The sequence below is a fragment of the Furipterus horrens genome, unplaced genomic scaffold (genome assembly GCF_987537825.1).
Source record: "Furipterus horrens unplaced genomic scaffold, mFurHor1.1.pri manual_scaffold_17, whole genome shotgun sequence".
In the NCBI taxonomy this organism is placed as follows: domain Eukaryota; kingdom Metazoa; phylum Chordata; class Mammalia; order Chiroptera; family Furipteridae; genus Furipterus; species Furipterus horrens.
This window is the reverse complement of record NW_028327187.1, coordinates 112,530,382-112,543,605: the sequence shown is the minus strand read 5'-3', so window position 1 is coordinate 112,543,605 and position 13,224 is coordinate 112,530,382. Positions and strand designations below refer to the sequence as shown.

The 13,224-nt window shown below is 39.2% G+C and overlaps 1 protein-coding gene and 1 pseudogene across 1 annotated transcript in view; one reads left to right on the top strand and one right to left on the bottom strand.

Annotated features, from left to right (window-relative positions):
• The window catches only part of GLRA2 (glycine receptor alpha 2), a 171,232-nt gene extending 164,637 nt beyond the window's left edge, over positions 1–6,595 (top strand). The window contains exon 9 of the mRNA XM_090264283.1: positions 6,233–6,595. Within this exon, the coding sequence (XP_090120409.1) occupies positions 6,233–6,511 (279 nt within the window). The 3' untranslated portion in view covers positions 6,512–6,595. The remainder of the gene's footprint in view (positions 1–6,232) is intronic.
• Positions 6,596–10,585: 3,990 nt separating this feature from the next.
• Positions 10,586–10,977, bottom strand: LOC149991860 (cytochrome c oxidase subunit 7B, mitochondrial pseudogene; annotated as a pseudogene).
• Between the last annotated feature and the right edge of the window lie 2,247 nt (positions 10,978–13,224).

The window sequence follows — 13,224 nt, the reverse complement described above, 5'->3', positions numbered from 1 at the left end:
CATTATCTCTAATGAAATATCACTTCCTTGGGGAGAAGCTTGTTTGTCACATGAGATGTGGACCCCCATTAATAAGCTCTCCGCCCACCCTATAATTTTCCTCCCGAGCCCTTATCCTACTTAATAATTATATATTCACGTGATCATTTTATTTTTGTCTTCATCTCAAGGTTGAAAACCCCTTGAAGGCAGGAAGCTGACCCAGTGTGCCCACTGCTGGATCCCAGCACGTGGCACAGTGCCTGATGGCTGCTCGGGCCTTTCCTGACCACTCGGTCCAAAACATCCATTTGCCTGCCATCACCTCTCTTAGCCTCTTAGATTGCTTGTCTTCACAGCATCCGTAATTATCGGTGTGTGCATGCATGTAAGCATGTGGAAGTGCCTTGCATATATATGTGCATACATATGTGTGTATATGTATGTGTTCGCGTAAAATTTCTTTCCTGGTTACTGTATGTTCTCCCCACTAGAATGTGACCTTCAAAAAAAGCAGGAGCTTTGTCTTCTTGTTCACTGCTGCCTCCCTCACACACAATAGGTGCCCAAGGAATATTTGTTGGAAATACAAACACATGAATGGCAAGTGCTCAAGAAATGCATAGCAGAACTTTCTTCTTCAGAACTCAGTAATAACTTCATCTTTCACTGAAAAGGAGATGATCTATTTATTGACATGCTTTTTTTAGAAAAACTGCCTCTGTCTTCCCTCAATGACATTTTGACAGTTTTAATTCATCTGCCACATGTCATTAAGAAACAAGTGTTTATATTTGGTTTACTTTATTTCAACTTTGTTGCTCTGCAAAGTTCAGTCAAATTCTTCATCCATACTCTTCAATGAAAGGCATTTGGGGTTTTCCAGGAACAAGCACATAAAAATCAAAGACTTCCAGAGTCTTTGGAATCAGACAGACCTGGATTTGAAACTCAGCTTCACTATTTCTTAGCAATATAACGTTGGGAAGGCACATAACTGTTCTCAGCCTCGACTTCCCCAGAAAGCATGTGATTGGCAGGGGCAGTTGGGTGATGAGACTGATTGTAGATTTAACCACATGGTAGGCAGTCATAATCAATAATGGTATCTATTCAGTCTTTCTATCTGTCCCCAAGTACGTGTGATACAGAGGAGGAAAGTGAGGCCACAAGAGTTGAGCATTTCTCGAGGCCATCCCTCTTCCCCTAGTCCAGGTGATAAAAACCAGCACGCCTACAGTTAAGCATCATCCAGCCTTCATTTGCTCAGGGGACTTTTCTGGTGAAAACCTGCTCAAGCTGGTTCCTAAGGAGGGCTGGAGATCCCATTATGTCCTTGTGTTGATTGAGGTTCACTACAGCCTCGGTTCCAACCGAGCAATTTCCTGTTCCAACAAAAGGGAGACTCAATCCAATCAAAGAATCTGGGTGAGGAATGCGATGGAAAGAATTTTCCCCTCCCCCAGCTTGTAGGAGTCCTTTTATTTCCTCCTTTCTAGGGCATAAAAGAATAATTGAAAATATGGGCTCTGCTAAAATCTTTAATTTTATAAGTACCATGTTCTTAATTACATTGAAATTACTTGCTTGAAGAATTCACTACAATGTGGTTCTGGTGATGCTTTAGGTCTAATTTCCCACCTAGACAAGTTATTCCAAACACAGGAATGAGTAAATTTTACAGTAAGTAAAAATGGTGCATAAAATAAATAAAATCAAGATAATAAGCCTCGCCCTGATGCATGTGGCTCAGTTGGTTTGGGTGTAGTCCAGCAAAGCGAAAGGTCTCAGGCTCAGTTCAATTCCCATCAGGGCACAGGGCACACGCCTGCATTGCATGTTCGGTCCCCAGTCAGGGCGCGTTGAAGAAGCAACTGATCAATGCTTCTCTCTCACATGGATGTTTTTCTCCCTCTCTCTCCTTTCTTTCCCCCCTCTACTTTAAAACAATTTAAAGGGAATAAGTCTCAAACTAATTGCATAGGGCCATGGCAGTACTTCATACGTCAGACATGATTTAAGACTTTTTTTTTAATCAAAGTGGGATATAGAAATTGTATGTATTGAAACTTGGACTGCATGTTTAATTTTCTGTGGGAATTTAATCAGTGAGTAACAAAACGGAGTGAGCTCCAAGTGTTTTCTGCTCAGTTACTGAAGAGGGCTGGTGGGCAGCGATAATTAAGTCATTGGTTTCCTGGCTAATTAGAAAAAAATGGATAATATATGCCTACAATCCTATTCTTACTGAGATCTGACTTTCTCTGTGAATGCATTCAGCTAAGCTGTGCCTACAGACTGTTCTTTATTTTAGCTTCAGTTTATCCGTGACTCAAGCTCATCTTCATTTTGTCTTCATATAGGAATCTTCCCATATTATGCCATTTTATTCTGAACCTGCTATAAAAGCAATTAGTCATTCACTATAACATGGAAATTCAAACTGCTCACAATCACGTTTTCTGAAGAAAAACCATACCCTTCTATGTGGATAATTTAAGGTGCTATATTTAAGAGGCATTGAATGAGTCATAATGGTAAATAAGAAGACCCTCAAACTAGCATTCATATCTCCTGCAAATGAAACGTTAAATGGATAATTTATACCTATGACAGATTTACTTTTATGGTGGAGAATTTTTAAAGAATTGATTCAATCAGCTGTAACTATGCTAAGAAGCATAATTAAAAATACTGTTGAATGAATGAGGAAAGTATTTTCAAGCACAGAGAAAACCCTCTTCAAGTTTCCTTTTCTTCGTTATTCAAAAAAGGTTTATTAAGCACCGACAGTTTGCACAGCAATGTACAACATAATTATAACCTAACCTGGCATCATTTCTATTCTAGCTCTGTTAGCAAAATGAATAAGTTAAGCTCTTCAGCTATCCATTCACAGTGTGTGAGGGAAGACTATAGGGATTAAATGAATGAGTCAGTCTGAAAAGAAACATGGATATGTGTATTTAGGCTTCCTTTTGTGTTATGTGCTAAAAACAGGTTACCAGCTAACTGCCCTTTCTATGATTTCTTCAGGGGCCTGGGAGTGTTAAAATTATCTTGTCTCGGTCAGGCAGTAAATTATATGCTTAATCACGAGTTTCTAAACATTTATAGAGGTGAGAATAGCAATTTGCAGGATTCTACAGACATGGAAAGAATGAACAGCACAGTAAATTTAGGCAGATAAGAGGAAATGTATTTAAGGGATCATTACCATTTGAAAAGTCATTTTAGACTCAGTAATATATAATAGGTTCGGCACTTTAGAGCTGGACATTAGAGCTCATCTACCTTTTGGCTTAGTCATTGGATTTTTAAAAATCCAGATTCTCAGTTCTCTTTCCCAGAGATTGTGATTCAGTTGGTCTGGAGGGGGCGGAGCGGGGAGGCAGGCATACGTATACTTGTAAGCACTCCCTAGCAGCCAAAGCTGAGACCCACAGAACTAGTCTAGCCTCAACATTTTTGGCATGAGATCCCTGAGACCTTGATAGAATATCTTGCCTAAGATCAACAGAGCTTATAACCCCTGGAGCCAGGCCTAGAATCCAAATACCCAAATTCCTAGTCTGGATCTCTCTTTACTAAACCAGCAGACACCGTTTCTTCTTCTCATACACTGGTTGAGATCGACTACTCAGTTAGCAAAAGGATGTCCAAGATGACCTATAATCCATGTGATAAGCAAAGTCCCCTTCCCCTAATGACGTCTATGCTTCCTTTCTTGCTAACTACTGAATAATGGCACTGCAATGATTAATATATGTTTACTCCATATTTTGAAATATTATACTTCATTGAAACTTTTGCATCCATGATTCAGATTTTAAGCCAAAAAAAAAAAAAAAAAGATTTAATACTTGAATCTGAGTCCAATTTACATCTTCATTATTGAACTTACATATAGCTGAGTACATGGAAGTACTCTAATGTCAAGCTGTTTTCTTTGTCAGCTTCCTTTTAATAATATTTATTGATTTTTGAGAGAGAGACAGTGATTTGTTGTTCCACTTATTTACGCATACATTCCTTGATTCTTGTATGTGCCCTGACCGGGGATCAAAGCACAACCTTCGTTTATCAGGAAGACACGCTAAGTCACTGAGCTGCCATGCCAGGGCTTTGCCAGCTTCCTTCTGTGATAATGCCTTTAGGTCAGCTTCTTCCACTGGGCCCTGAAAGGTCCACGCAGATAGGGCCCTGGTCCACCTTCATCAACTGTCTCCCAGCATCCAGCATGATGCTTGCCATGGGTTCAACACTCAACAATTAACTGTTTAATGAAAAATCCCTTACTACATTTTATTTAAAAATGAGAGAGAGCATCTTGAACCAACTCACACAGGACAATCCCATATAAATACAAGTACTGGGTAGATGGTTTTGAAGAGAAGTATTTTAAAAGTTCCTCTACTACAAGGGCTTTGGCCTGATTTTCCTGACACAAATAGGCGGACTAAGGGTTATAATTCATGTCTGTTATTGGTAACACTAGATGCATTCATTGATAAGAACTACTAATGCATCAGGGAAACGAGCCTGTTTTCCAGCCTGATTTTCCTAGAGATCTGATGTACACAGTGAAGGGTGACGTGGAGAGTTTGGCCGTTATTCACATCGGCTCTCTCTCCAGCTCAAATTCCCTGGAGGGATTGTCAGGCTGCAACGCAACATTTAGGCGTTTAGCCACAATTAGGGTTGGCCTTACCAGAGATACTATATTACGGGGGCTGTGGGGGGGGGGCGGGAGGGGGCAGTGCCAACAAGCCGAAGGTCTTAAGGACTCTGTTGGACTCTCCTCTTCACTTCAGCCTACAAATACCTCCCACGGAGGGAAATGGCACCTGGGTACCAATCTAGCTAAGGGAGCCACATGGAAGCCAATCTGTTTTTTCCAGGTTCTGCAGTCACCATCAGAGCACATACTATAATCTAATCTGAAGACCTTGCACCTCTTTACACTACGTGCTCTCTCACTCCCCACTTTGTGCAGGATACAATGTAATTAACTGAAACACTCTTCCTGCTTTTCTTGATCTCCTGTTGACCTTACGAAACTCATTTTAATACATAAGATATGTGATTTGTCCTCTTATGCTACTGGATTACAGTTGAGCTGTCATTCATATTATATTAGTAATCCTTCATTCAGTATATCTTTTACATGCAGCCGAAGGCACTTATCAACAGGCAATAAACATTGACGAGATAAAATTAATACCAATTTTTCTTGTCTTTTGGGAAATATAACCATTACTATTATTTGAGAAGATAAAGAGTGCAGTGCCTCTGGTTACTTAAAGGGATTGCATAGCACTGTGGAAGGCCGTAATCTAGTTTTAGAAGAAGATTCAATCGATGGCTATTTAGAACTAAATTTTTATTAATGAGGTCATTTCAATCCTGCCTTTTCAACCCACCATTTGGACCCACCTCACACCTACATTTCATACATTTGTCTGTACTAAGGCAATTTACTCTTTACCATGAGGAATAAATATAATTTTCCAATCTTTTATCTAAATCATGTAGAAATAACACAAAATACCACTGACATCAGCTAAAACGACACATTTAAATATGGTAGAAATAAATAACTATCGAAAGAATCACTCTTAAAAATGGACACTAGAAAAATTAGCCATGGGATAAGTAGCCAATACCAAATAATGAATATTTAATTTTTGCCATGTAACTGAAATGAACTAGAGGGCTGGAGGGGAAACATACATTTGAGTTAATCTTAGATCTACCATTAACATTAAACTCCATGTCAACAGAAGGAACTGGATTGTGAATGAGCTGCAATACTAAAATTCCTAGCTAAGGGCCAGGTACCCAGCAGAAGATAAGCAAATGCTTTTTAAATTAATTAATTAATTAGTAAATGAATAAATGGTCCTCTTCACTGTTTTAGCGTATTCTATTGGAATTTAGAGACTTCCCTTTAAATAGTAATACACTAGATTTGGGGAAAGTTGGTGCTGAATATAATGTAGGTGTTTCTATTTGTTAATTAAAATAACCACAAAGTCACTATTCTTACCCTTAATTTCTCAGCCTGAAAAGTTAATGAACTGTGTCTGTTCCACGAATAATTGAGTTAAACTTGAAAGAGAACCACCCATTCCAAAAGCCTCCCACTCTCCTAGTTAACTGTGATTTATCCTTTTACTTTTGAAGAATTTTAAGCATCTTCCATCTGATTTGACTGACAACCAACCTGGGCTTCCTGTCTTCATTCTCTCAGGAAGAAGACGTTACTCGTGAAAGTCGTTTTAATTTCAGTGGTTACGGGATGGGTCACTGCCTCCAGGTGAAGGATGGGACAGCTGTCAAGACCACACCTGCCAACGCGATCCCACAGCCCCCAAAGGATGCAGACGCCATCAAGAAGAAGTTCGTGGACCGCGCAAAAAGGATTGACACAATATCTCGAGCTGCCTTCCCACTGGCTTTCCTCATTTTCAACATCTTTTACTGGATCACATACAAGATCATTCGGCATGAAGATGTCCACAAGAAATAAACGTGCCCTTCAAACCCTGGGACCTTCTTGCCTAAGTGTTGTGCTTGTAAATACACAGTGAAATTGTCTTTATATCACTCTGACAGAGGCAAAGACTGGGGGAGGGGGGAGGGAGGATCACGGGGCGGGTTTCCTGGCACCTATGTGAATAAGGTAAGTTATACAGCAATGAAGGAAAATGTTTGCACAAAATTAAGTTGTTGCAGGATCATGTGGGTATAATTCCCTTCACACTCTTTAGCACTGTTCTTTCAGATGATGCATCAATTAGAAATGATATGCAAGGTCAAGTTCTCAAGGGCGACTTGTCTTTTGGTCTGGTTTTGACTAATTCTGGTACTGAAAAGTTAGCTTAAAACACACACACACGGAAAAACGCTTACCATCTGACTGTAGCGACTAGCCTATAGTGAGTCGAGGACCAAACTTTTTCAGGAAAACGCTGCCTCATTTTTAAAACAAGCCTCCTGAGCTATGTTCTTTACAACGTCCGTAATTAGTGTTTCACCCAAGAAATCCTTTTGTGGGTCATAAATTATTTCTACTTATTAAAAAAACAAAAACAAAAATAAACAGCAAACACAAAGAACAGATTTCTACTTTACTGTCCCTGTGGGTGTGCATTTTAATTTTTTTTCCTAGATGTAATTTGGGGGTTTAAACTGTGTCTTGTGTAACTGATTTGATAGTATACCTTCTTGAAAACAAACGCCCATTTTATTTCAGATCCAAGTTAGCGCACTAGACCCTTTTGTCGCTTTGGCTATGTTTCTGTGTGAAGTGCTCAAGTGTGATGTAGCCACGGCAGCCTCTCAGCCACAGTATTTATGGAGATGGTGTGTCCTGAATGGTGTAGCTCCTATTAGCTTGGATTTCCCATTTCTGCTCTCATTGTAGGTGTAACTAACTACTAGTCCCAATGTCAACGGACCCATGATTTCTACTGTCAATCCAAGTGAATATCATTTTAAATATCCTTGACTATCTTAAAGAATTTTAAAATTGTACTGTGATTTTCATAATCCGTTGCCTTTTTGGTACCAGAGCTATGTGGTTTGAATTCTGGCTACATGTTTTAAGTAAGAAAAAAATAAATAAAAGACGTATTTTTGCTTACTCGGATAAAAGACAACCTGTAAAATATAATGAAAAAAAATTAAATTTTACATGTGCTGTAAAAGGGGTTATTTAAAAAAAGTATTTGTTCAATTTCAATAAAGCTAAGTGTGCCACAGAACATCTCTAAGAGTCTTTCTGTTTTTGCACCGCAATGTAAGTAATTCAGATGACAGTGGTAACTTGGACTTCTGTTTCAGGTCTACCTCATGATCTTGAAGCATTTATATAGCTATTATATTATTCTTATAACAGTAACTTTGTTATCCGCATGAAGAAAGAAAAATTATTCTCGTTGTAGGAATAGGAACATGGACATGTGGAAGATCAGTAGTTACTGTGAGCACAATCTAATACTGGATACTTCATATGAGATATGGAAATGTTCCAAGAACACTGAGGAACTGTAAAAACTCAAAGAGAAAGTAAATACGAAAGACAAAGCTGTCCACCTACCGATCATGATTTTGTCTGGAATGGAGCTCCAAGATGAAAAAAAAAGTTCTGAGAACCCCAGTGAAGTAGAATTAGCTAATCTTGACCCTAGTAGATTTCCCTTAACCAAAGATATACATCAAAATGTTTTCAGGAAGATATGAATTCATAGGTCAATGATTATGGGCTCTTAAACCTATTTAAACAGTGACTCATTTCCATAGAGAGGAATATTGCAAAATAGCTAAAAGCATGAATTTTGGTGACAGAGAGACTGGCTCAGCCACCTACCCGTAGTGTGATCTTGGATAAGTTACCTGACTTTTCTGAGTGGTTTCTGTTTCATAAGAGTTTTAAGAGGATAAACTGAGAAAAATGAAAATAAAGACATTAGCTCGGAGTCTAATATAGCAAATTATCAATAATTAATAAATAAAAAGTATTATTATTATGAATATTGGTTATGACAGGATAAAATGCTTCACAGTGTCTAACCTTGGCAAGATTAATGCCAGGCTTTTTGTACCATTTCTGAAATACTATTTGCCTTACTGCTCATTCCTTCCCAAATTAATAAAGCAAAGTCTTTGACTGGTCTTCATTCTCTTCCTTCGACTGCAGAACAATACAATTGAGACTCAGTGCCTCCCAAAATGGGCCTGAACCCACATGTGACCTAGGAAGAGCCCTGATTCTGCATATGGTGGGATAAGGAGGCATCTTAGGGGACAATCCTCAGCTAAATGATCATGTCTAATCAATGTGTCTACCACATAATTTTTGGTGGGGGAGGAGGTGTGCTCTCCACATCAGAAGATGTTTAAAAGACTTACTTACCTCTAAACACATCTGCCAGCCACTTAAGTAGGAGAGGCATCATGGATGACAAGAGGGAGTCTTGGCTTTTCTCTAATTCTGGTCCACACTCAGTGGAAAGAACTCTTGAATGTACCAATCTGGGTTACATAAACAAGATAAAATTTCAGGGAAAGGATCCTGAGTGCCATATATTCTGGTGAAATAGATAATTCCTCGAAAATGTTACTGGAGATTTTGTTTAGGACATTTTCTTTCACAATAGTATCTGAAGGAAAATAGTTCAAGAGTAAAATCAAAGCCCCGAGGAAGAGAACTTACTACATGTTTTCATGAGATTGGAAGCTTCTGGGAGAAAGTGGCTATGTTCATGGGCTCTCTGCAAAGCCTAGCAAAGCTCAAATGCCAAATGAACATATCGTGTTGGCCAAAAAGTCCGTTTCATTTTTTTTCCGTAAAATAAAGACACATTTTTCATTTTCACCAAGAACTTTTATTGATTTTGATATTTTGAGCACATTGGCTATCTCCCACGTGGCATAACATTGATTGTTCTCAATTAATGTCTCAATTTGATTGCTATCAATGTCAACTTGTTTCCCCGACCTTGGAGCATCTTCCAGCGAGACATCTCCAGCATGAGACTTCACAAACCACTTTGACACATTCCATCACTCACAGCACCTTCTCCATACACAGCACAAATCTTTTTTTGCGTTTCAGTTGTGTTTTTACCTTTCTTAAAATCATAAAGCACAATATACCAAAAAGGTTGTGTATTTTCTTCCATCTTCAATATTAAAATGGCTACACAAAAATTCACCAATTTTGATAAGCTTTTTTAAATGCATGCTGATATGACAGCTGTCACTGTATCATCTAACAAAACTGTTTCAAATGAAGTTAAAAGCAACCAACTGCTACTAGAGCCTTTGTATGGAAAAGAAACAAATGAACTTCTGGCCAAGCCAATATTACTATCACTAAGACAAAGCTGGTGAAGGAGAATATGCTGTGCCTGTTGACAAAGTTATACACATTTTACCACCCAAGCAATGACATGCGGTAACCAACTACTGCCGCTATTTTTCAGGTGCTCACTTACTAGGGGATTTGTCTTTCAAACATTTTTCACTTAAGCCTTAAGACTATGGCATTTTCAAACACCCTGGCCCAAAACAGACACTACAAACCAGACTGACTGCAGATTTTTTTTTAATCCTTCCAAACAGTATTAGCATTAAGCTCCTATCTACGCCGCTGAACACATCTGCCAAATTCTGAAAACAAAACTTCCAATAAAGATTAGATAAATGTCATTTTACATTTTGCTTACTTGATATTTGCTTAATATCAAGTAAGAAGATTCTAACCAAAACACAGCACAAAATTCCATATGATTCACAGCTTTGAAAAAAAATAACCTATCTGGAATTTTAAAAAATTTATGCCATTCCTAATTTAAACCCGAAGCCAATTTGTAAGATGAATATAAGTGATATGTCTGCCAGATAGTCCTTTGTTAATCTTTCAACCTTTGCTATAAAGTTTTCCTTATTTTCACCAATTCAGTTTTCTGTATTTTAAGTATATTTGAATGATTCAGGTAATACACGTTCTTCATAGGTCCCAAAGCAGAAGAACTAAAGCTACCAGCACCACCTCATATTCATATAGTGCTTTCCACATATCAACGTCTTTTTTTTTTTTAAGGTTTCAAATGTACTTTATTTCTTCCATCGGGCCATATTTTAATGGGTAGACAGTGCTTTCCACTTGGCAGCAATTATGAGTTGATTTTGAGCCAGTTAATTATTACACCGGCTGGGATGATTACTAATCTCTCCACTCCTTTGGGGTGACTCTGCCAACGAGGGACAGATTCCATTGTATTCCAATTTGTGTTGCTGTATTTGCCCATGCAGCAATACAGAAAGTGACTCCACTAGCTAACACAGCGCTACCGTATTTGTCACGGAGATCAGGTGTGCGTTTCTGGTGGATCTGCCTCGCCGTTATTTGCTGAATGCTACGAACTGGGAGACGACCTAGCGCGTTTCTGGCCAAAGGAAACATTGTGAAGCTGAAGACAGAACTGCAGCGACAAACCTGCTGGTTTGTCGCACCTTTGCGTCCCGTACCCTTGCTATCAACGTGTTCTTATGTCAACAACAGCATTCAGATCTAATAATTAGTCAAGGTGGACAGCTCACAAAGAGTTGATATCCATCTTCTGACCAATAGAAAAACTGAAGCTCTCTGAGTTCAATGTCCTACCCAGAGTCCCTATCCTGTTAAGACGCTGAACATTCATTCAGCAGTTTGTTTCCTATAGTCAGGATATCATAACCCACTCTCATGAATGGCAAAGCAAACTTGTAAAGGAGGGTGTATGTATGCGTGTGTGTGTGTGTGTGTGTATGTGTGTGTAGAGAATAGAATATTTCTGTTGAAAAATTGCTCAAAATTGCGCATACAGTATTAAGAATATCTTCACAGAGTCAATATTTTATGTGACTGAATGGCCAAAAAGATACTGGGGTTGAAACAAAAGAGCAACGGATTTCAATTTAGAAAGTGTTTTATTCCATTTTTGAAGGACACAAAATGACTGTCACATTGTCACACGTGCCGCCACACAAGAAAAGATGCAATACTCCTACTTTGGTGCGAACACATTTTAAAGGTAAGTAATAGTTTCCTTCAAGCTGAGAGCAGTGTGTGTTAGACGCTTTTAGACTACAAGGCAGCATTTAGAAGTACGTTACCAGTTTGGCACAACTAACTTATAAACAGGTGAATGCATCTTCAAAGAGGAGCACAAAGCCCTGGGTGCGCTCTGTGAGGTGGCAATCATGCTGGCGTTCTTCTCACAGGCCCCAGGGCCGCGCATGGCATGAGCAGCCGGCCAGTCCTCACGCAGACTGCAGTCTCACCAGGGGTTCCAGGGCCTAAACAATGACAGAACTGAGGGCTAGGAGACCCTTTGTGTAACAAGTGTCAGAACGAACGAGGCTTCATCACAGTCAATGCATAATCATTTCTTAAGCTACCCCTGCTTTCTATGGAGAAAGATTTGGGGGTAGGGTAGTGGGGAAGTGAGAGAGAGAAAAGAAAGACAGTAGACAGAAAGTTCCTTTTAAGGCATAAATCAGATCATGTCACTTTGCTTGAAATCTCCAATGGCTTCCCATCTTACTTAGAGAATAAGCCCAAGTTCTCATCAAAGCCACATGCTCTTACATTTCCTCCTCTGCCACCATTATCATCAACATCACCAGCACCATCATCAGCAACGGTATCATCACCATCATTATCACCATCAGCAGCAACAGCAGCAGCAGCAGCTTTATCATCATTATCAACAGCAACATGATGATTATCCTGTGGAGGAGAAAATTGAAACAACGCACAATGAAGGCTACTATCACGCAGGTAGACCCAGCCATTGAGTACTAGTTATGAAACGCTAGGCAATGTTTGCAGAACGACAATGATGATATTTGCCCCACCTACCCACCTTTCAAGGGTGCTATGAGAATAAAATGACACCACGAATGTCAAATCTGAAAACTTCTGTGGATGAGGACGGTAGGGCACAAGGAGCTAACGTACCTTGCCAAGGTTACACAGCCAACATTCAAAGTCAGGCAGTCTTTTTGGCTTTTAGCTACCACATTATATTGCTTCTTCAACCAATCTAAAAAATGATCATGATGCTATATATATTTATAGATAATTGTATACACACAATTATCATGATGGTTATAAAATATATATTTTGTAGTTCTAATTTTGTAGATTTTAGATTTTAAATTATTCATTTCCTTATCCATTTCCCCTACCAGTCTGTGAGACTTTCAAGGGCACTATATTAGTTTCCTAGGGCTACTGTAACAAATTATCACAAATTGGGCAGCTTCAAACAACAGTAATTTATTCTGTCACAGTTCTGGAGGTTAGGAACATGAAAATCAAGGTGTCAACGAGGCCATGTTCGCTCTTAGAACTCGTCGTTGCCTCTTCCTGGTTTCTGGTGATTGCTGACAGTCTTGGCGCTCCTTGGCTTGTAACTGCCTCACTCCAATATCTGCCCCCATCTTTATGTGGCCTTCCCCCCTCTGTGTAATATCTGTTTGCAAATCTCCCTCTCCGTATAGGACACTTTACAGGGCCCACGTTCGTACAGTATGCCCTCATCTCAACTCATTGCACCTGCTAAGCTCCTCTTTCCAAATGAAGTCTCACTGCAAGATGCTGAGTGAACATGAATTTTGGAGGAACACTATTCAACCCAGTACGGGTGCAAACTGTGTCTAATTTTTTACAGCCTCCCAGGTGTAAGC